This window comes from Nymphaea colorata, chromosome 1 (assembly GCF_008831285.2).
Source record: "Nymphaea colorata isolate Beijing-Zhang1983 chromosome 1, ASM883128v2, whole genome shotgun sequence".
NCBI classification, from domain to species: domain Eukaryota; kingdom Viridiplantae; phylum Streptophyta; class Magnoliopsida; order Nymphaeales; family Nymphaeaceae; genus Nymphaea; species Nymphaea colorata.
Window position 1 is genome coordinate 12,737,369 of NC_045138.2, and position 24,100 is coordinate 12,761,468.

Below are 24,100 nucleotides of genomic sequence, written 5' to 3' on the forward strand. Positions count from 1 at the left end.
AAACGGGGAAGATGAAAAGAGATGGAATGAAAGATTGGCAGGACATGAGAAACAGTGCATTAAGGAAATGGTCAAATGATCATCCTCCTCTAGAAAAGCTCTACCTTTTGTCTCGCTTGCTCTGTTACTACACTCGAATGACATCATTCAATAGCCGGAGAAATTGCCATGGGAGCAGATGCCGGCAAATGCAGTCGAAGAAGAAAACAAGCGTTTCTTTGTCAATTTTGAAAAAAATAATGTCTTCCATCCATAGCAGATCTTTGAGAGTTTCATGGAAAAGTTAAGTGCCAATTTGTTGTGTTTCAATAGGTAAGCGGTTGTTTGTAAAATTTTCTAAATTTATGTGGGACTCTGTCGCTGGATCTGTCTGATCAATCCAGTCAACTGGCACGAGAGCATGACAAGGTCTAGGCTGACCAGGCTTGACTGGCAAGAGCTAACGCTGTACAAACGAGCCGAGCTCAAGCTAGGCCAGCTTGAACTCAACTCGAGCTTTACAAGATGAGTTTGACTCACTTAAACCGAGTCTCAGCTCCAGCTCAGCTCATGTCCCTTAATATGTATTTATGATTTCAAGTGACCAATGTATGCTGAACTCTGTTATTTTTCATAAAACAAAGTTAAAAATTTCACATTTTTATTTAAGCCATTTTAAGCTTTTTAAATTACGTGTTAAACCAGTCAAGTTCGTCCAACTCAAACTCAACTCATTTACAAACTTGAATTATCAATTAAACTCGAACTTGACTCGTTTAACTTACGAGTCTTACGAGTCGAGCTCGAGTTGAATTTAAACAAACATCAAGCCCGAGTTGACTTGACTCATTGACCATCCATCCCTAGCAAGAGCAGCAAGAAGAGCAAATGGAGTGATGATCATGGTATGTGGAACAATCTTCCCTTCGAGGAAAAGAGAACCTTTTACTATCGTAAGCAATTCAATTCAATGATGAAGACTGTTTGAAAGGTCAAGACTGGGCAGCACCATCCATACCACGCCACAGGGTTTCACTTGGTACTGCATCTAACACGTGGTCTTACACAATCATATGGTACAGCATACGGGAATCGACAGGGCAGGTCTCCATACATCCATAATGGACGCCCTCATATTAGGATATGAACACTGAAGAAACTCGTCTTTTGTGATTTAAACGTCTATGAGGTGCCTCCAGAAACAAAGATGATCAGCGAAGCCAATGGTCCACCACTACAAATGAACCCGCTCAGCCACTAAAGTTTTACACAAAAATTACAGGACGTCACAGTAGCTCAGCCATAAGCACAGCCATGTCAACAATGAATGCCAGTCAAATCTGGAAAAGCTTTTGACTGTTCCCATGCCTGTAGGCAAGTGTAGAACTCATGAAAACTGTGGCAAGGATGAAACTGCATTAAGCATCGCCAATCAAAGAAATGAGTTAGTGTCAATAATCATAAATCATGACAACTAGAACGCAATCAAGTAAAATCAGGACATGACATAAAAGTACTTGTTCAATCATCAAAAGAAAAGGAAAATGATGAGTTCAGCGAAGTATCAGCAACTATTGAAATTTTCCATGCAGTGGATTATCTTGAGTCAAAAGTGGAAACCAAGTTTGCATTGATACATGTGTGCTCGTACTTTCTAGTAGTTTTCTGCTTTGAAGTTGCTAAAAGTTGTTGAGGCATGGTTTACTTCTACAATTGTCATGATAAAGTAATTAAAAACATCATTATCAATGATTTATGGTGGAAACCAAGTTTGCATTGATAGATGCATGCTCGTACTTTCTAGTAGTTTTCTGATTTGAAGTTCTTAAAAGTTGTTCAGGCATGGTTTACTTCTACAATTGTCATGATAAAGTAATTAAAAACATCATTGTCAATGATTTATGGTGGCAGAGAGTGTCGTATCTTTTCCAATTCAAAGAAACAATTTGTGACATGTTTGAAGTTGATAAAGATGAGCCCATGCTTCATAAAATTTATAAAATATGAGAATATGATTGAGCAAATTCAACATATAGTGTTTTTTAAGCATGAGGAAAAAAAGATTGCACTTGATGGTTAAAAACTTTTCAATTGCATACATTTAATATTAGTGGAAAGATGGAATAAAGGCAATATATAATTGCCTTGCACGTCTAATTTTTGAATCTAAAATATTATTCTAAAAAATGGCTAATAGGAGTTCCTGGCTGTTTCTCTAATTCAAAATAGTGAGACATCTAAAAATAGACTAGCACGCATGGAGAGACTTCATTTAAATCCTTACATCAGAAGAGAAGTTATAAATACACAATGTTTTGTACTAGTACCTTTGAATATTTAAATGCAGTGCTAGCAAGAGATGACAAAGAACAATGTTTTCCATTGGTGCTAGTCTTAAGGATAAAAAATGCTCACACTCCAAAAACTTGCAATGAGATTTCTACATCAGCCTGCTATATATTCATGTTGAGAACGAAATTGAAACACATATCCTCAAGCAGACGACATCAAAAGGAATAAACACATTGGCGAGTACCAGAATATTTGGTTTTTGTGCACTCCAATTTGTGTTTTGTTTTACGAAAGAAAGGAAAATAGCTATTGCATTTTTTTTTATGTTATTTTATTGATTCACTTGTGTTCCATTGGATTTGCTATGTTTCTATGCTTAATATATTCAACTTTCTAATTTTTATATTGCAATTACATGCAATTGTGGATCATCCAAACTTTGGGATGTAGAAAGAAGAATTATGACAAAGAAAGCATGACGCACACTCTTAACATGGTTGTAGTTGATTTTCTTATTCCCTTCTTCTGATTTGCAATGACAATGAAAGCTTGGAAGATATTGATGGAACAAGAAGACTCACATATATGATGCTTATGAAGTATGAACTCAAAATTGAAAAATCTATTGCTTGCTTACTTAATTATATAATAATTAATTGTTTCTTTTTTTTGAACCCTTGATAGAATGATTGATAATAAATAAATAATATATATATATATATATATATATATATATATAGGAAAAACGGTAGCTACCAGACCTACATATACTAGATTTTGATGTCAAAGCCATGTTTCTAAGAAGATTAGAAAATGGAGATTAAGTTACAGATACAGAAGCCAAGCTTAATAGTCCAAAATACCCTTCAAATATGGGAGGGGAGAGAAAGAAGAGGAACAAATGAGTTTCCTTAAAAGAAATCACTTGTCTCCATTGAGAGGTATTTCGGACCTTTGAAAAAATAATTTGGCTTCTATATTTACAATTTAATCACCACCATCAAATCTCTATGCCTTGGGATCGACTATGTAGATGATTCCATCAAGTCTGCTATATGAGAGTCTAGTGCTACCTATTTTCCAATATATATATATATATATTATAAAACTCTGCCAAAATGTCGCCTCTATTATCGCACAATCATGGGTGGATTGAAGAGCATCAAGATGCACTTAGTTGGTTCACTGTACACTACCCTAAAAGCTTGTCTTAATGTGCCTCCAAATGTGCGAGAACAACTTATCGCAAGTTTAGACAATGTTGACAAAATTATTCTTGATTTTGAGAATAATCTACCACAACTATCACAGCAACCACTGACGCTGCCATCGCCACCTTTCACATAGTAAAAGCTTAGTGGAGCCATTAAAGAAACACTGAAGATTTTCATTTCTTGCTAAGTCACATGGGTACGGGTACGGTTTGGGTATGGGTACGGAGATATGGGTACTGTTAGATTTTGGGTGTCGAAGTATCACCTATGTCCAGATTGAGCAAAGGAAGATAAGAGAGAGAATAGGAAAAGAAAAATGAGGAAGGGAGATAAGCGTTTACATTCTCACACAACCCATTTATATAATGATCCCTCTACACAATTTACAAGAATCTAGAATGAAACAATAACAATAATCTAGAGCCTAGAGTGAAGCAACACATTAATCTAGAGTGAAGCAACACATTAATCTAGAGTCAGAATAAAACAATTACAGAAATTATAATCATAACCCTGCCTAGATAAATGCGCTCAGACATGGTTAGATGTGTTGGATCTGATTCAGTAGACGTGTTGGATCGGGATCAGATTAGATCCAACATCTTATCATCCTCCCTCAAGTTGTATATGGTTTTGCACCATGTACAACTTGCCTTTTAGAAATCAAAATCGTTGCTTCATTAGTCCTTTTATAAATAAGTCTGCAACTTGTTCATCTATATGAACATAAATAGGCTGAATCTCCTTGTCTTCCGCCTTTTGTCTAATAAAATGTTGATCAATCTCAATGTGCTTTGTTCGACCATGTTGTATGGGATTAAAAGCAATGTTAATAGCGTTTTGATTATTGCACATTAACATTGACGTTTTAATCTTTTCTCCAATGTCTTCTAGCAAATGTCTAACCCATGTGACTTCAGTAGCACCTGCAGCCATGCATCTGTATTCTGCTTCAGTGCTGGATCTTGCCACTGCCTTTTGCTTTCGACAACTCCATGACACAAGATTACGTCCAATGAAAATACAAAAACCAGAAATGGACTTTCTTTGATCGGGATCTCCAACCCAATCTGCATTTGTGAATGTCATAAGTTGATGTCCAGCGGATATATTTTCACTCTTACCATAAACTAAGCCATCTCCTGCTGTCCCTTTTAGATATCTTAATATTCTTTTAACAACATCCATGTGAGTATCTCTAGGTGCATGCATAAATTGAGATACTTGATTCACAACACATATAATATCTGGTCTAGTGAATGTAAGATATTGAAGTGCCCCAACAATACTTCGATATTGTGTAGGATCTTCATATAACTCTTCATCCTGAGCACTTAGTCTTTGATTTAGAACACTAGGAGTTCCAACAGGCTTACAATCAGACATACCTGTCTTTTTCAGTAGATCCAACGTGTATTTCTGTTGTGTCAATGTGAGGCGATCATTGTGCCTATCAATCTCCACTCCAAGAAAGAATCGTAAATCACCAAGCTCTTACATTTTGAAGTTTTGCATCATCAAAACTTTAACTTCTTCTATGTGTTTTTCTGAATTTCCTGTGATAACAATATCATCAACATATATAAGAAGTAAAGTAAATATGTTTTCCTTTTGATAGATGAAAAGAGAGTAATCTAAAGGACATCTTCAAAAACCACATTCTTGAATCTTGCAGGAAAAACTGTCAAACCATGAGCGTGAAGCCTGTTTGAGTCCATAAATAGATTTTCTTAGTTTACAAACCCATGCATGAGGATCTCCTTTCGTATATCCTAGAGATTGTTCCATATATACTTCCTCCCTCAAATCACCATGAAGAAAAGCATTCTTCACGTCCATTTGATGTAGTCTTCATCTATATTCAACTGCCAATGATATAATCACACAGATTGTTCCCATTTTGATCACAGGGCTGAATGTTTCATCATAATCTTCTCCATATTGTTGTGTGAAGCCTCGTGCCACCAATCTTGCCTTGTATATTTCTACACTGCCATCAAGTTCATATTTAATTTTATAAATTCATTTCGATCCTACTACATTCTTTTCTTTGGGTCGAGGAACAACTTTTCATGTTCCACATTCATGCAATGCATCTATTTCTTCATTCATTGCCTTGATCCAATGCGACGACTTGGATGCTTCCTCAAAAGAAGTAAGTTCATCTCGTTTTATAACTTGAGACATAAAGAGCTGAAAATCTAAGGAGAGATTATCATAGCTTACCCATCTATGAATGGGGTGTCGCACTCGCACCGATCTTCATAACTTGAGACATAAAGAGCTGAAAATCTAAGGAGAGATTATCATAGCTTACCCATCTATGAATGGGGTGTCGCACTCGCACCGATCTTCTAACAGGCCGATCATAGACTTCAACGTGGGAAGAGGTCGGATTGCCATCTCTCCTTCTTTTCTGACGTGTGTAAACCTGTCCTGAAAATCGACATGAAGCATTGTTTTCTCCTTCTTTCATAGCTGGAACAAGTTCTTTGTTTCCTTCTGTTTCTGTGATATGTGAAGATCCTATCTCATCATGTGGATGTGATTCTAGACTGCCTCCTGCAAATAGCTCAGCACTTACCCAAGGATCATATGATCCCACAGGTTGAGAATTCTCAGTAGAAATGTTAAAATTGTGTTCATCAAACACAACATTTCTTGATACTTTGATGCGTCTGGTTGTAGGGTCATAACATCTGAAACCTTTGTATTCATCTGCATAGCCAACAAACCTGCACTGCACTGCTTTGCTATGAAATTTATTTCTCAATGACGAGTCAATGTGAACATAGCACACACATCCAAAAACCCTTAAATCATTGTAGTTTGGATTTCGACCAAAAAGAGTGAAGTAAGGAGATTTTGAATCCAAAACTGTCATGGGCAGACGATTTATTATATGCACAGTAGTGTGAAAAGCCTCCGTCCATAGAGTAATAGGAGTATTACTATCATGCATCATACTCATACCACTTTCCACGATGTGATGATGTTTCCGTTCAGCTACACCATTTTGTTGTAGGGTGTATGGGCATGAAATCTGTCGAGTTATCCCATTTTCTCGTAAAAAGTTAATAAAGTCATGTGAAGAATATTCTCCCCCACCATCACAATGGAAATGCACAACTTTAGACGAGAACTGTGTTTCGATCATGGCATGAAATTCTCGAAAGATACTAAACACTTACGATTTTTGTTTCATGAAGTGAATCCAAGTATATCGAGAATAAGAATCTATGAACAAAACATAATAGCGAGAGCCAAACAAAGAATCAATGGGAGCTGGCCCCCATACATCAGAATAGACAATCTCAAAAGATTTAGAAGCTCTTTTATTGATATTATTATGAAAAGGAAGTATATGACTCTTACATAGTTCACAACTAGAACATTTTTTGTCATAGGAATCAAAAGATAGACTGGATTTTGGAATGAGATTATCTGATGCAAGTTTTTCCAAAAACCCACGACTACAATGTCCCATACGACCATGCCATAAATTTGACTTACTGACGTCTGATTGGAGACAGCTAAAACTTGGAATTTGTGAAGGTTTGGAAGGAAAGCAGGTCAATTGAGCTGGACTTGAAGAGGACTGGAAGAGATAAGGATTTTCCTTGAAAACATACATATTTCCTTGGCGTTCTCCTTCAGCGAATGTTTTCTTCATTAGAAGATCCTTGACATACACAGAAGAAGAAGCAAATTCAACAGATGAGTTTGTATCATCTACAAGTTTAGAAATGAAAATAATATTCTTTCTGATATTTGGAGCAAGGGCAACATTTGACAAAGATAGTGGAAATTGTGATGTTGGAAGAGAAATTTGTGCATTTCCAATATGTGTGATAGGATGAAAACCTCCATCACCTGTAACTATATTACTTTTACCAGAATAAGGAAGAAGGTCATGTAACTTACTAGCATTTCCAGTTACATGAGTAGCAGTGCCTGAATCCAAATACCATTCGCCTTGATCACTTTGTTTCATTGTCATCTTGGAGAGGGCAGTCATAAGTATTTGTTATGCATCGGCTTCAGGTTTATTTCCTCTGTTTTGTGGATTGAACCAGCAATTTGCTTTGATGTGACCCTTCTTGTTACATTGGAAACACGTTGGCACCTTTTTTGTGGTATTAGTTTGAAATCTTCTTGTAACACTTGGTGTTGGCAGAATACCTTTGCCAATTTGTTCATCATGCCCACGATTCATGCCTTCTTGATGAGCCCCATTTCCTTTTCTATGACCTGCGGCAGCTTCCATAACTAAAGCATTGTGAGCATTACCTTGGTTTGTTCCTCCCATCAGTTGTTTCATATTCATTTCATGTTGAAGCAGCTTGCCATGAAGTTCATTGAAGGTGGGCAAGATAGGGAAAACTTCAAGAGCAGTAGTGAAGGCATAAAAATCTGGTCCAAGGCCGCTAAGAGTCTGCTGGACTTTTTCTTTGTCGGAAACAACATATCCAGCAACTCCCAACTGATCAGCTATCCCTTTAAGACGTCCCAAGTATTCCATAATCGACATTGACCCTTTGCTAAGATTCTGAAACTCTTTCTTCAAATATAGAATACGTGCCTCTGAAATTTGAGAATAGGTTTCAGCAAGACTGATCCATAACTGTCCTGTTGTACAGTCATCAGAAAGAGAAATCAACACTTCTTGAGAGAGCGTTGATGTGATATACGAAAAAAAACTTTGATCTCGTTTCATCCATGTTATAAATTGAGGGTTACAAATTTCCTGAGTGGCAATTGTCTCTCTTCTCTCATTCTTAACCTCTTGTTGAATGAACTGTGGTGGGATTGGAATGGAGCCATCAAGATGTCCGTACAGATCCTGACTCCTTATGAAAGGAGTGATCTGCCTTTTCCAGGTAAGATAGTTGGAGTGGTTCAGTTTTTCAGAAATAAGGTGTGGCAAGAAGTTGAGGACATATTGGATTGTGAGAGAATATCCATTATATATCTATCAACGTAGATGTATACAAACAGAAATATAAGAGTGTTGTCAAGGTAGATGAAGGATTAGTAGCAGAATGTTAGAAGGAGTATAAGAGAAAACCAACCTGGAAATTTCAAGTCTGTTCAAACATTCTCCTCGGTAGAACCAGCCAGACCTTGCTCTGATAGCATGTTAGATTTTGGGTGTCGAAGTATAACCCACGTCCAGATTGAGCAAAGGAAAGATAAGAGAGAGAATAGGAAAAGAAAAATGAGGAAGGGAGGTGAGTATTTACATTCTCACACAACCCATTTATATAGTGATCCCTCTACACAATTTACAAGAATCTAAAATGAAACAATCACAATAATCTAGAGCCTAGAGTGAAACAACACATTAATCTAGAGCCTAGAGTGAAGCAACACATTAATTTAGAGTCTAGAATAAAACAATTACAAAAATTACAATCATAACCCTGCCTAGATAAATGCGCTCAGACATGGTTAGATGTGTTGGATCTGATTCAGTAGACGTGTTGGATCTGGACCAGATTAGATCCAACATCTTATCAGGTACGGGTACGACAACTTTAAAAAAATGTGGGTACGGGGGTACAGCAGGATATATGTATGTATATATGCAAAAAAACACAAAAAAATCAAAATGAAAGCAACATTTTAGTAAACAAGTGATATAAACAAAAACATCAGTATGTTAATGAACAATAAATCTAAGAATATAATGAAAAGTAAGGTGAAAAAAATAAAATCAAAGTAAAATTAAGCAGTTTGAATCTAAAGGTGCTCGAATGTGTCTAAGTACCCACTTTGGGAACAGGTACAACGACACGGGTACGTGGACCTTACTGAAGTACCCGTATGACTTATTGTTATTTTTAGTAGACTAATGATTGTATGGTTGAATTCTTGAGGGACCTTAGATAGTTAAATTTTAACTTACTATTATGTGATCCTATGTGCAATCAGTGAATTAAGTGATTGACATGATTCACAATAATTTTCTTATGTCTTTGACTGCTTTGTTCACTTCAAATGTTGTGTTTGTGAGCCCTCTTTTAATTTTATTTTGCTTTTAACTAATTCAAACTAACTAGTCAAGGTTAGTCTCCTAAAGCTTTGACTTACTTGAGTCTAGCTTCCGATTTTGACAACTAACCCAAGTGGCAAGGAGAAGCCGCTGGAATGCACCAAAATCAAGGAGGAACTCTTTTCAACTTCTTGAACGGGTTTAGATGTGAATTTAAGAAAATGAGGTTGACTCTTCTCTTTACTCACTGCTCCACCTCACAAAGATATTCTCAGCAAATGTAGTGGTGAGAAGACAAGGCACAACATGAACAAAAATGGACAAAATGTTCTAGCAATGAATCTTCATCAACAGAAGAAGACACAGCTATTCAATTTCAAGTCAAAGAAGACATCAAAACTTATAGACCATAATATTTTATAACATTTTGAGGTCGAAGTCAATGCAATGAGCATATTTATAAATAGGCTGTTTAACAAGTCGAACTAACTCGAGCTCGACTCGAACTCGCTCGATAAACTTGACACGAACTTGACTCGTTTATTAAACGAGCTCGATAAACTTGACATGAACTTGACTCGTTTATTAACGAGTCGAGTTCGAGTTAAGAAATGAACTCTACAACCTAAACGAGTCGAGCTTGAGTTAAGTGGGCTCGGCTCGGTTAAACTCCGTTCAGCTCAAGAAAGAAAATATATAAAATACGTCTCATAAAATGATAAAAAAAAAGTAGATTGCTTAAATGGATATACACGTGACTGGTATGTGGGAGGTTCTATGTTCAAGTCTGTATGCTGCCTTCTTAAAAAAATAATTTTTTTTTTAATGAAATGCTTGGATTGGCTCAAGCCAATCTTCCGAGTTCAAGTTTTAATAACTCAAGCCGAGTCGAGCTCGAGCTAATGAAATTGAACTCGAGTTGAGCTTGAGCGGAGTTTGAGTTCCTTTCAAGACATACAAGCCGAGTTCAAGCTGGCTCAACTTGGCTTGAACTCGCTCATGAACAGACCTATTTATAAAATAGCTATATACCATTTCCTTTCCCATGAACTGGGAGCTATCAAACCCGTATTCTTGGAGAATTAGATGATAAGGAATGAAAAAAAAAATGCTATCTCATAGATTCTGTCAGCAGAAGCTATTGAAGAATTAGACAATAAATGAAAAAAAAAATGGTATGCTGTAGTCTCTCTCTCTCTCTCTCTCTACACACACACAGAGAGACACATACATGTGCAAATACAAGACTATTCACTATAGCAAAAGTTCATGTGTTTTTTAAAGTCCTCCCAATTTTCACACAATCTCATTGTGGTCATCTAAATGCCGGGCAATCTATGGTTTAGGGCCTTTATATCAAAGATCATTTACATTTTTTGATATGCTTAATGTGAACAGGTATACCTCAAATTCTCAAATATTTTTTTCTGTAATGGATCTGAAAATTGACAGCTATTGGAATAGTGGGAAAATGCTGCAGTGTCTCGTCATTAAATGTTTCTATGCTTCAAACTAGGATGAACTCATCTCAAGCACCATAGCTGAAGGAGGTCCATATGCATCGAGAACATCCTATGAAACTTCTGAGGTGACACAAATTCGATATTTATAATCAGGCTTACCTTATTCTCTATTTTCTTCTTTTAGTAAATGCGGCCCATTGGTTTGTGCTGGTTTAACAAGATTTTGTTCGTTAAAACAGGTCAACGAAGAGAGAAACACTGGAGCTGATTTAAACTTTTGCAGACAAGGCCGAAGATCAGCCTCAAAGTGGAAAAGAGCTTGTTTTTTGTGGTTCTAAAGCATTTTCTCACTGATGTGCCCTTTCCATCCGTTTCTTAATTTCATGTGAGATGGTTTAGCACTACGAACTTGGAGGTTGATTCTGTTCTAAATGAAAAATAAGACTGCCATGATGACTACAGAAGAAGGGTCAACCTCAAAGAGGACCATTAAAGTTATATATACACTCGCGCACACACACACACACATATACATAGGACCTTAGTTTTGGCCACTATTTAAAGCAGTTCTCAAATCTCAGTCTAGAAAAACCAACCATATGGATGTAAAAAATGTCCATTTTTTTTCTCAGAAAGAAATTTGATCCATATCTTAGATTTTATAAGGATCTGAGTTAACAGCTTTAAGTTTGTAATGCCATCAAATCCGAACTAGACAACCTTTTTTCTCAGTCCACCATACTTGGAAATTCCACATCCATCTAGACATTTAGATTTTTTGAGAAAACATTTTACATTGCTGGAAACAGCCTATCAGGTGAACCATCTAGATAGCCAAATTCCAAAATTTGCAAAAAGACATAAATTTCTACGAAAATTCCCGTAGGCAATTAGGTATATTTTAGGTACATATTCTTTCTCTCTCTTTTATATATATATATATAAAATGTGTGTGTGTGTGCATGTGTGTAAATGTACATGTATAGAGTTCCATAAACCAAACAAAGCCTGAATTCCGATTTTCACTTTCATCTTGCTACAGTATGCAGTGCACTCATGTCACCGCAGGATTGAAGATGGAGCAAAACATTCTGCCCACAAATAGCCTAAATTTTGGGATATAAGTGTTAAAATATAAATCCTTCACCAGCACGTTGAAGAGGAGTCTCTTAGGATTCCACCTCCTTGTAGAATGTGTTAAGATATTTAATGTCCTTGTAACATGTGAAGAGTCTCCTAGGATTCTATGTTGTAGTTAATATCCTTGTAATATGTGAAGTCTCTTAGGTTTCTATGATGTAATTAATGTCCTTGGAGCTTGTGAAATCTCCTAGGATTCTACGATTGGAGACTCTTAGAATTCTGGAAATGGGATTATAAATAGAGGCCGTGCAAACCATTTTGGCCACGGCTTCTTCTCCTCAGTTTCTTCTTGTTTTCATTCTCTCTCTCCCTCTCTCTCTCTCTCTCTCTCTCTATCTCTATCTTCCTGCGTGAGTGCTGTTTTCTGGTTACAGATATTGGTGCTAGATTTCTATCATGGTATCAGAGCGCCAGGTTACGTTATCTCTACCAAACGAAATGCCCAAACAGGTCTGATCTGGTTAGAACTCTTTTCTCATCTTGTCTCTATCCTGAATTTACTTTTCTCTTGCGCAATTCTTGTTCCTTTTTCTTCTTGCTTACCCAAGGACACATCTTGTTATATCGTGTCTTCTTTCCCTCTCATCTTCTACCTATATATCATTCCTTTCTGCTGTCATGGAAAACCTTTCGCATTCTGGCATGTCCTCAAGTTTTCTTCCTCACCTTATTACCGAAAAACTCAACCATGAGAATTATCTGATCTGGAAAAGGCAAATCATGCCTTTCATAAGAAGTCAAGGCCTCTTTGGACATCTCGATGGTTCAACAAAGCCTCCACCAATATTCATCTTACAGGAAATAAAAAATGAGGCAGGAGAAGTTATTGCTGTTCATGAAGACAACAATCCTGAACATGTTATGTGGATGAGACGTGATCAAAGTCTGGTTGCGTATATTTTGTCCACTTTATCTCAACAAGTGTTACTTTCAGTTTCTGATGATTGTACTGCAGAAGAATTATGGGAAACCCTTGCTGATACCTTTTCCCAAATATCAGAAGCTCGAATTATGTACTTAAAGAAAGAATTTCAGAATTTGAGCAAAGGTTCAACGTCTATCATGGATTATTTGGCGCGTATTAAGGCCTTCGCAGACCAACTTGCTGCCTCAGGGAATAACATTTCTGATAAGGAAAAGGTGCAGCAAACTTTGAATGGACTTGGGCATGATTATCATGCTTTTATTACAGCTCTTGAGGTCCTTCCTGTTCTGCCTTCCTTCAACGAACTACAAGGTAAACTTCTCCAACATGAAATGAATATGAAAAGAGTCATTGAAAGGACTGATCAAGGAAACTCCCAAAATGTGTTGGCTATGAATGTAAAGTTTGGTAAGAGCCATGGGAACTCCAACCATGGTGGTCGTGGCATTCTACCAACACCACATAACCAAGGTATGTCTCCTTTGGATACTTCAAGAAAAATACCAATTTGTTTTCAGTGCAACAAGAAAGGACACATGAAGGCACAATGTTGGTTTAATCCTCAAAATAAAGACAAAGGGGTAAGACATGATTATAAACAAGGAGGACAAAGTTCTAAATCCACCGCTGAAGATATGCAACAGCTATTGATGACCGCATTCTCAAAGATGACTATAAAGCAAAATGAGCAGGGAGAATGGTTCTTGGATTCAGGTGCAGCTACCCATGTGACAGGAAATGCAGGTAAATTGACTAACTTATCCCCTCATTACGGTAGAAGTTGCATTATAACAGGTGATGAAAAATCTCATCCTATTACACATATTGGAAATGCACATATTCCATTGTCATCCTCGTCTCTATCACTGTCTAATGTTGTTCTTGCTCCCAATATCAAAAAGAACATCATATCCATTTCTAAACTCATTGATGATACAAGCTCTTCTGTTGAATTCACACCTTCTTCTGTCTATGTCAAGGACCTCCAAACGAAGAAAATGTTCGCTAGAGGGGAGCGTCAAGGGAATATGTACGTCCTCAAGGAATGTCTACCCAAGGATTCATCCGCTTTTGATATAGGATTGAAGACATTTTCTCTTTCTCATAATGCGTCATCAGTGCCAAGTTCTTGCCATTTTCAATCAAAAGTAAGGGGCCCTAACCAATTTTTGGAGTCTGATTTGTGGCATAGTCGGCTAGGACACTGTGGTCGACATTTCATTGAAAAACTTGTCACAGATAGTCTCATTCCAAGATCAAGTTTACCTCTTACTTCAAGTGTCAAAAAATGTTCAAGTTGTGGACTTTGTAAGAGTCATGTTTTCCCTTTCCATAATATAAATCAAAGGGCTTCCAAACCTTTTGAAACTATTTTTTCTGATGTATGGGGGCCAGTCCCTATTGATTCCATGTCTGGGTCAAGATATTATGTCTTATTCATTGACTCTTACTCACGTTTCACCTGGATTTACTTCATGAAACACAAATCAGAAGTACCTCACATATTTCGAAACTTCTATGCCATGATTCAAACTAAATTTTCATCCAATGTGGTGCATTTTCAATGTGATGGAGGGGGAGAATATTCATCGCTTGATTTTATTGAATTTCTACGTGAAAAATGGATAACTAGACAAATTTCCTGCCCTTACACACCACAACAAAATGGTGTAGTTGAGCGGAAACATCGACATATAGTTGAAAGCGCCATGAGCATGATGCATGATACTAATGTGCCCATTTCCTTGTGGACTGAAGCCTTCCATACTGCTGTATACATAATAAATTGTTTGCCTATGACACTCTTGATGTCTAAATCGCCATATTTTACACTCTTAGGCAAACAACCTGATTACAAGAACTTGAAGGTTTTTTGTTGTGTATGCTATGTTCACGTTGATGCTGCCTTGAGGAACAAGTTTCAAGACAAAGCTATTCAATGTAGATTCGTTGGATATGCTGATGAATATAAAGGTTTTCGATGCTATGATCCAACAACTAAACGTATCAAAACTTCAAGAAATGTCATTTTTGATGAACATAGTTTTGATAATACAAATGAAATGCCTATGACCATTGAATCTTATGATCCCTGGACCAGTACACAGTTATTCAATGCAGATCCTATTATAGAAAATGATGTGCATCAAAGTGAAGATTCAGAGAGAGCAATACAACCGTCGGATATGGCTCAAAGTGAAAATCAAGAAGATCCAACACAGTCATCAAGTCATCACGAAAACAATAATGAAGAACAGAACAACGATGCACATCGGTATTCGGGTCTTATCTACAGTCGACGACTAAGGGACAGAGATGCTCACAGTGAAGAAGACAACATGCCCCACCTTAGAAGATCCCAACGCATTCGTCATCCCATTCACAGGTGGGTTAGCTATGATTCTTTATCACTTGATTTTCAGTTATTCATGGCAAAAGTTGGCAAGGAGGAAGAACCTACTTCATTTGATCAAGCATCAAAATCACATCATTGGAGAAAGGCTATGAAAGAAGAAATGGATGCCTTGCATGAATGTGGAACATGGGAGATCGTTCCGAGGCCACACGAAAAGAACGTAGTGGGCTCCAAATGGGTATACAAAATTAAATACAAACCTGACGGCAGCATAGAAAGACACAAAGCAAGGTTAGTAGCAAAAGGGTTTACACAACAATATGGAGAAGATTATGATGAGACATTCAGCCCTGTGATCAAAATGGGAATAATTCGCGTGATTATATCATTGGCAGTTGAATATGGATGGAGACTACATCAAATGGACGTGAAGAATGCTTTTCTTCATGGTGATTTAAGGGAGGAAGTATATATGGAACAACCTCCAGGATACAAGAAAGGAGACTCTCATGCATGGGTTTGCAAACTAAGAAAATCTATTTATGGACTTAAACAGGCCTCACGTTCGTGGTTTGACAGTTTCTCTTGCAAGATTCAAGAATGTGGTTTTCGAAGATGTCCTCTAGATCACTCTCTTTTCATTTATCGAAAGGAAAACATATTTACTTTACTTCTTATATATGTTGATGATATTGTTATCACAGGCAATTCAGAAAAACACATAGAAGAAGCTAAAGTTTTGATGATGCAAAACTTCAAAATGAAAGAGCTTGGTGATTTACGATTCTTTCTTGGAGTGGAGATTGATAGGCACAATAATCGCCTCACATTGACACAACAGAAATACACGTTGGATCTGCTGAAAAAGTCAGGTATGTCTGATTGTAAGCCTGTTGGAACTCCTAGTGTTCTAAATCAAAGACTAAGTGCTCAAGATGGGGAGTTATATGAAGATCCTACGCAATATTGAAGTATTGTTGGGGCACTTCAATATCTTACATTTACTAGACCAGATATTATATATGTTGTGAATCAAGTATCTCAATTTATGCATGCACCTAGAGATACTCACATGGATGCTGTCAAAAGAATATTAAGATATCTTAAAGGGACAGCAGGAGATGGCTTAGTTTATGGTAAGAGTGAAAATATAACTACTGGACATCAACTTATGACATTCACAGATGCAGATTGGGCTGGAGATCCCGATCAAAGAAAGTCCATTTCTGGTTTTTGTATTTTCATTGGACGTAATCTTGTGTCTTGGAGTTGTCGAAAGCAAAAGGCAGTAGCAAGATCCAGCACTGAAGCTGAATACAGATGCATGGCTGCAGGTACTGCTGAAGTTACATGGGTTAGACATTTGCTAGAAGACATTGGAGAAAAGATTAAAACATCAATGTTAATGTGCGATAATCAAAGCGCTATTAACATTGCCTTTAATCCCGTACAACATGGTCGAACAAAGCACATTGAGATTGATCAACACTTTGTTAGACAAAAGGTGGAAGACAAGGAGATTCAACCTATTTATGTTCGTACAGATGAACAAGTTGCAGACTTACTTACAAAAGGATTAACAAAGGAACGATTCTGGTTTCTAAAAGGCAAGTTGTACATGGTGCAAAACCATGCACAACTTGAGGGAGGGTGTTAAAATATAAATCCTTCACCAGCACGTTGAAGAGGAGTCTCTTAGGATTCCACCTCCTTGTAGAATGTGTTAAGATATTTAATGTCCTTGTAACATGTGAAGAGTCTCCTAGGATTCTATGTTTTAGTTAATATCCTTGTAATATGTGAAGTCTCTTAGGTTTCTATGATGTAATTAATGTCCTTGGAGCTTGTGAAATCTCCTAGGATTCTACGATTGGAGACTCTTATAATTCTGGAAATGGGATTATAAATAGAGGCCGTGCAAACCATTTTGGCCACGGCTTCTTCTCCTCAGTTTCTTCTTGTTTTCATTCTCTCTCTCCCTCTCTCTCTCCCTCTCTCTCTCTATCTTCCTGCGTGAGTGCTGTTTTCTGGTTACAGATATTGGTGCTAGATTTCTATCAATAAGATATTGAATAAAATATGTATTTCATGCAGCAGTAACTTTCTATTGTATCCATTCCCTTCAATGTTCTGCATTAAGGCTGAAAAGTTAAACCAATCATATAGGAAAGGAGCAGGAAAGCAAGAATATTGAGAAAACAAGAGTGACACTAAAGCAATGGCTGTACTTCAACTTACAGATGTACAATTGGCAATACTAAAACACAATGTTCATACACCTAACAAGGGAAAACTATAAATCTTGAAGCAGGATAACTGTCGTCAAATTCTGTAATTCTTCAACAAGAAAACAACTTACAGTACATTTCCAAATGGAATGTTTCGTTAAATGAATTTGCACTTACCGAGCTTCACCCACCAATGTGTATCATCGGTCTGTTCGCCGTCTTTGCCAGTTGAAACATATCAGCATGAGCAAATTTCTTTCTCTTCACCTGACAGAAGGAAACAAACATATAGAAAGGAATTACATTACGATATTCAAACTGATTAACTTTGCAATTTTAATACCAAGAGAAGTGACAGGATCTTCAAGAAGGGAATGCCATCAATACAAAGATCTTCACCACTATCATGTGAGAGCTGAGAGCTTTCTAGGGCCTTGCAGGGTATTACGGCCAATTTGTGTGTGGATATGGTATACTTGCAGTCGGATTAACGACACTGACCAAGAAGGGACAGTTTGAGTGGAGGTGAAGACAGAAGAAGCTTTTCACACCCTCAAGAAGGCAGTGACATCAGCTCCTATGCTTCAAATTCCAGACTTCTAACTCACATTTGTGGTAGAATCTGATGCTTCTGACACAGGAGTAGGTGCAACACCGAGTCAAAACCAACACCCTATCGCCTTTCGCAGCAAGGCCATGGGTTCTACTTTCAGTGCCAAATCTGCCTACGAATAAGAGCTTATAGCCATTGCTTTGGCAGTTATGAAGTGGAGGCACTACTTAATGGGCCAGCAATTTGTGGTACTCACTGACCACTACAGTCTGAAATTTTGCTTGCAGCAGCAACTTTCAACCCCTACCCTTCAGAAATAGATGTTTAAGTTGATAGGGTTCGATTCGAAGTGAAGTTCCATAAAGGGAAGGAAAATGGTGCAGCCAATGGTCTTTCTAGAGTGGTGGAACAGCAAAATGACTTGCTACTCCTGGCATTATTAGAGCCAGGTCGACTTATGGGAGCAAATTAAACAGGCTCATCAGAATGCATGGAGCAAACTAAACAGGCTCATCAGAATGCATCTTCTGTTATGCGCATTAGGTAGTAGCTGAAAACATAGGCATTGAAGGCCTACAGGTACCAATGGAGAGATCTTTACTTGTATCATCATGGTAGAGTCTTTATACCTCCAGAGATGGACCTGCCTATGATACTTACGGAACATTACCATGGTAACAATGCAGCTGGTTACAAGGGAGCTGAAAGTACTTATCACCACATGAAGCCCTCTTTTTACTGGCCTCGGATGAAACGAGCAGTCAGGGAGTTCATCAAACGGTGTGAAGTGTGTCAGCGTTATAAGTAGAAACTTAGACGCCCGCTGCCCTGCTCCAACTTGCCCATACCAGAGCAAATTTGGGAAGACAATTTTATTGATTTCAAGGAAGGACTGCCTGCCTCGCATGGAAAATCTGTCATATTAGTTATGGTTGACCGCCTGTCAAAGTACACACGTTTTGTGCCTCTTGCACATCCCTATATAGCTAAATTAGTGGCCAAAACCTTTCAGGATTATGTGCGAAAACTTCTTGGAATGACATGCTTTATTACAAGTGACTGTGACCCCTTGTTCTTAAGCTCTTTTTGGTATGAATATTTCAGGTTGTAGGGCACTAAATTGCAGATGAGTACCTACCTACTATCATCCACAGACCGATGGGCAAACGGAGGTGGTTAATCGGTGTTTGGAGATGTATTTATGCTGTTCTGTGGGACAGCATGCCAGACTATGAGCCGACTATCCATCTTGGGCAGAAGTAGCATATGATACCAGTTGGCACTCGGCAACAGACCTATCTCCATTTGAGGCCATCTATGTCAGACCCCACCAGACATTAGATATTACCAACCTGGGTCCGCAAAAGAGAAGGATCAAGGAAGTCAACCTACAGCTCCGATGCAGAGATGCAGTGCTTAAGGAGCTTAAGCAACACCTTTCTGCTGCAAGAAATAGAATGGTGCTCCAGTAAAACAGAAAACACCATGACCTGAAATTCAATGAAGAGGACTGGATCTCCTTACGTTGACCTTAACAGGGACCTGCCTGGCGTCTTCCAAAAGTCTTCAACAAACTTGCTCCTTGTTACATTGGACCCAACACAATTATCTACTGCCACCTACCTATCCATATAGACGCCTGGGTATCTATAAGATTAGAAGAGATGGTGCCTGGGTGACAGAATGGCTCATAGAATGGTCCAACTATGATAATCTTCCAGCAACTTGGGAGCAGCTAAAGAGATACACAGGAGCCTGACTTCACACCTTGAGGACAAGGTGGTTTTTCGTAAGGGGAACAAGTTGTTAGACCCGACCCAGATTAAGTAGAAGAGGCCCCTTGTCTCTTTATGTGTCCAATTCAGTGAGTCGGATGTCTTACTCAATGTAACAGATTTGGGTCAGGTGGACTAGTTAGGATGCTGTAATAAACCCACCCAACTGTGAGGTATATATATATTGTAGAAGGGATTAAACCCCAATCATAGAGATACTTTTTTTACAATCTGGGCTTCTGAGTGCATGCATAGTGGAGAGAAGAATGTGTGAGTTTTGTTAGCAGAGCTAACACTGTTTGATCTGAAAAAACAACTCAAGCTAAAAAGAGCAAAAACAAGCACATCAAATGGCCAAAGAGTAAAGACAAACTAACAAAAATTATACAAGTTTGCCACAATGCAGCATTGAAATATGAGGATCTAATAGTACTAGTGATCAGTACTCCTCAACAGTAAACAAGAGAAGAACATAATTTTTTTTTCATACATAATTTAAAGAAAAAAAACTTATAATATACATACCGCTGCCCCAATGATTTCCTTCAACCCATCATCATCAATACCATTGCGAATTGGATCTCTTAAACTTACCTGTTGCAGATCTCACCAACCAGAGAATGAGTAATTGGTAGTCAAAATCACATGTTAAACCCATAAAGCAACATCTAGCCAATGTCATATTATTGAGGTCTTCTTAGGAATTTCACTGTGTTCTAGCATACATATTTATCTAAAAGATACCTCTAAACATTCTTCCCAACATCTGCCACATCATAATGCCACAATGACCAAAAAAAGAAAGCGGCTATGGAGCATTAATATGAAAAAATCAGAACATACCAAAGAGGAATAATAATGCTGAGCAAACTGTTGACTGTTTTGTTGTTAATTTCATTAAAATTGTAAACAACTAAAAATAAATATTGAGCACCAGGCACCAGTTCATTCTCCATCCATTAACTGCAAATGTTATGAACACCAATAGGTTGATCATAGTATGAGGACTGTAAGATCCATATTGTTAAGTGCATGTTGGTCAGGACAGGGGAAAGACGGAACAAACAGCAGCAGCTTATTATTGACTAGGTCCTACAGGTTGATACCAACAAAGCAGTGAACAATTCTCCAAGTACAACAAAAACTTGCCGGCTTTAGAGTGAGATAGTGCCATGGTTCCCTAGAAGTACTAGGTGCATTATTTCATACATCTTAGACATTCATTAGCTTACAAAAACCAGGGTTATGATACTCTGCTCACTGGCAGAATTTCTGCTTTCTCTCTGCTAATCTACTGAGCACATTTTCACCATTCTGTGCAATATCAGAATTCAATGGCTGCAAACTATTATGAAGGTATTAAAAACTTGGGGTGATAATATTAGACCCACCTTATGACTTTTCCAGTTTGTGAATTTGTTTCATAAAAGTTTTGACACATACTTGTCAGTTATTTGAAGTATGCCAACACCCTACCTTCTTCAAGAAACCTTTTGACATTTGCCGCTAATCTGGATTGTTTATCACATGCTCCGTATTATCATAAAAAGTGGTAACAGCAGATAAACATGGACCATTATTAAGTACATAAAGGGAACTCTCATTTACCATTGACAAAGATGTTGAACCCCTAACATATGATTGAATTCTAGGTCTTGTGGACACTCTTGGAAAGGCACTATGCCCGTGTCAACACTGCTGGACACTGGCAGGTACAGGACAAGGTTTGGGCATGGTAGACTTATGTTTTTTTGTTTGGTAAAATGTGTACTTTATGAATATAGACAATGAGTATATGTTTGTTTGCTTAAAATCTATATACATAAATAAATAAATAAATAAATAAATGTGTATACATATATATATATATTTATATATATACATTTGAAAATAACTTGCACCAGTATCCACACTCTCACCCGTGTTTGCACCTGTACAAACATCCACGTTACATAGCTTGCTGGTGTCACTGGTAATGACATAACTATGTCTTTCATCACGACTCCTATTTTTCAAAATATGCATGATTTTATCTCCATGTGAAAAATACACTATGAACAAAAAGACATCCAACAGTTGTCTTCAGCAGAAAATTGATGACAAATGGACATGGAATCTTTTTCATGCGATGTAGATCAGATACCTCAGAGGGACCAAAAAGGCACACTTTGAAGTTTCCATCAGCGAGAATGCGCAACCTATTGCATCCAGCACAAAAATGCTCTGTCATTGATGTTATGAAAGAGACCGTTCCACAAAAGTGATCAACTTTAAAACTTTTGGCTGTATCTGTGTGATGGTCATGCAATTTCTTTAACTTGCCAAATCTTTTTTCCTGCTCACAAGAATCTTAAACAAATGACGAAGGACAAATAAACTTTAGAAAAGTAATAAGACAACCAATAGAGACTCTGTCAGTGGTCTACCTTACCACTCTATCCAACATCTCTGCATAAGGTACAAGCTTTTTTATGTTCCACACGTTCCCATCAAAAGGCATGAACTCAATAAACCGGATATTAACAGGTTTGTACCGTGTCATTTCCACAAAATCACATAGCTCATCATCATTAATACCACGCATTACAACGCAGTTTACCTGGATTTTGACATTCCAATCATATCAAAAGGATATCCATTCTAGTCGGTTTAATCAGAAGTTCAAATATAGACATGTGAAGGATAATGACAGCCCAACAGAATGACATTATGACAAATGACCACAAGAGGATAAATCAAACACAGCAAGAACTAGTAAGAGATAGAGGACAAACCAGCCAAGCAATCTAGCCAGACATGTAGAAAAATAAATGCTTACTTTCACAGGATTGTATCCGAGGCCTATTGAAGCATCAATTGACTCCAGAACCTTTTCATGTCCTCTCCGGCGAGTCATGAACTCAAACTTTGTAGGAACCAGCGTGTCCAAACTAATGTTGATAGACTTTAATCCATTTTCTTTTAATTTTGGGAGCTTCCTTGCGAGAGCTATACCATTCGTAGTCATGGCCAAAGACTTTAAGCCCTTCAAGCTAGACAGCTGCAGGCAAACGTCCTCAATATCCTTCCTTACAGTTGGCTCCCCACCAGTCAGACGAATTTTATCCACACCAGAACTGACAAAGATATTAGCAAGCCTGACAATCTCGTCTGTTGTTAGAAGTTCAGGTTTGGGAGTAAGTTCAACACCCTCAGCTGGCATACAATACTGACACCTGAGGTTGCACCTCTCAGTTAATGAAATCCTTAAATAAGTATGCATTCTTCCAAATGAATCAATTAACATATCCGAAACGGGACAGTCATTCTGAACAGTCTCAATCGACAGATTTGCACAAGACGTGGAGCACATCCTCATCTGAGTTTCATCACGAGCAAAACGGGGCATCTGCGTGCTTCTAGGTGAAGCAGAGAAACCAAATTTGCGCACAAATCTGAAAGTGTAGGCATCAGTCTGTTGTAACAAAACCAACAATCAGAAAATCTGTTGATAACCTCCTATACGTCCAGATTATTACGAGAACCAATTTAGTACTAAAAAAGGAATAATTGCAGTGCATAGAAGCAATTTCGTCTCAAAACAGATTGATTATTGAAATTTCACTCACGCAATCACCAAACAGACGATATTTCGAACTCAATGAACGTCGATGATGACTGAGATCGCGAAACCACCACCCTCGCATCTCTCTTCCGCTGAAAAAAATTAGTGGGAAAGAGAAAAACAAAATTAAAGCTCAAGCATGCCATGAAACTACCGACTGGTCGTGGGTGAATTTGAAAGGAATCAAAAAGTCTTCCTCTTCCGAAAATCGGCCGCAAGAAAGCATCAGATTTCGTGAAAATCCGTCCACCATGCATCAACAGACTACCCAGAAAAAAAAAAAGAAAAAAAAACAGTATTCCACGAAACAAAGAAAAATATATAGAAAAAAAAAAGTAAACTTGCCAGACGTGAAGAACGGCAGAGCCGCGTTCTCTTCACTTCTCCTCTCAGGTTTTCCCTTATCGGTCGCGACGTTGGAGAAATCTACAGAGAATTTCGAAGTTGGCGAAATTACGATGGCATATGCATCAAATCTTTCTATCTCTTTCTCGCTAAACCTGAAGATGGCACGTGGGGTGAAGCCGGAGAGGAGGGGACCTTACCTGGACCCCCTCGACCAAACACTGTCCG

General features: G+C 37.8%; 1 protein-coding gene across 4 annotated transcripts; it reads right to left on the reverse strand.

Annotated features, from left to right (window-relative positions):
- Positions 1-904: 904 nt before the first annotated feature.
- LOC116262342 (GTP 3',8-cyclase, mitochondrial) lies at positions 905-24,100 on the reverse strand. 4 transcript variants are annotated; one of them, XM_031641633.2, is made up of 8 exons: positions 23,873-24,100; positions 23,532-23,619; positions 22,742-23,377; positions 22,355-22,522; positions 22,067-22,258; positions 20,449-20,517; positions 17,773-17,862; positions 905-1,375 (listed from the first exon to the last, which is right to left on the reverse strand). In XM_031641633.2, exons 2-7 carry the CDS (start codon positions 23,607-23,609, stop codon positions 17,779-17,781), a joined length of 1,227 nt encoding a protein of 408 aa, XP_031497493.1. In that variant the 5' UTR covers positions 23,610-23,619; positions 23,873-24,100; the 3' UTR covers positions 905-1,375; positions 17,773-17,778. The 4 variants fall into 4 exon arrangements, with proteins under 4 accessions (XP_031497493.1, XP_031497485.1, XP_031497511.1 ...); XM_031641625.2 differs by having other exon boundaries at positions 905-1,392; XM_031641651.2 differs by having other exon boundaries at positions 905-1,392; positions 22,067-22,121; positions 22,350-22,522.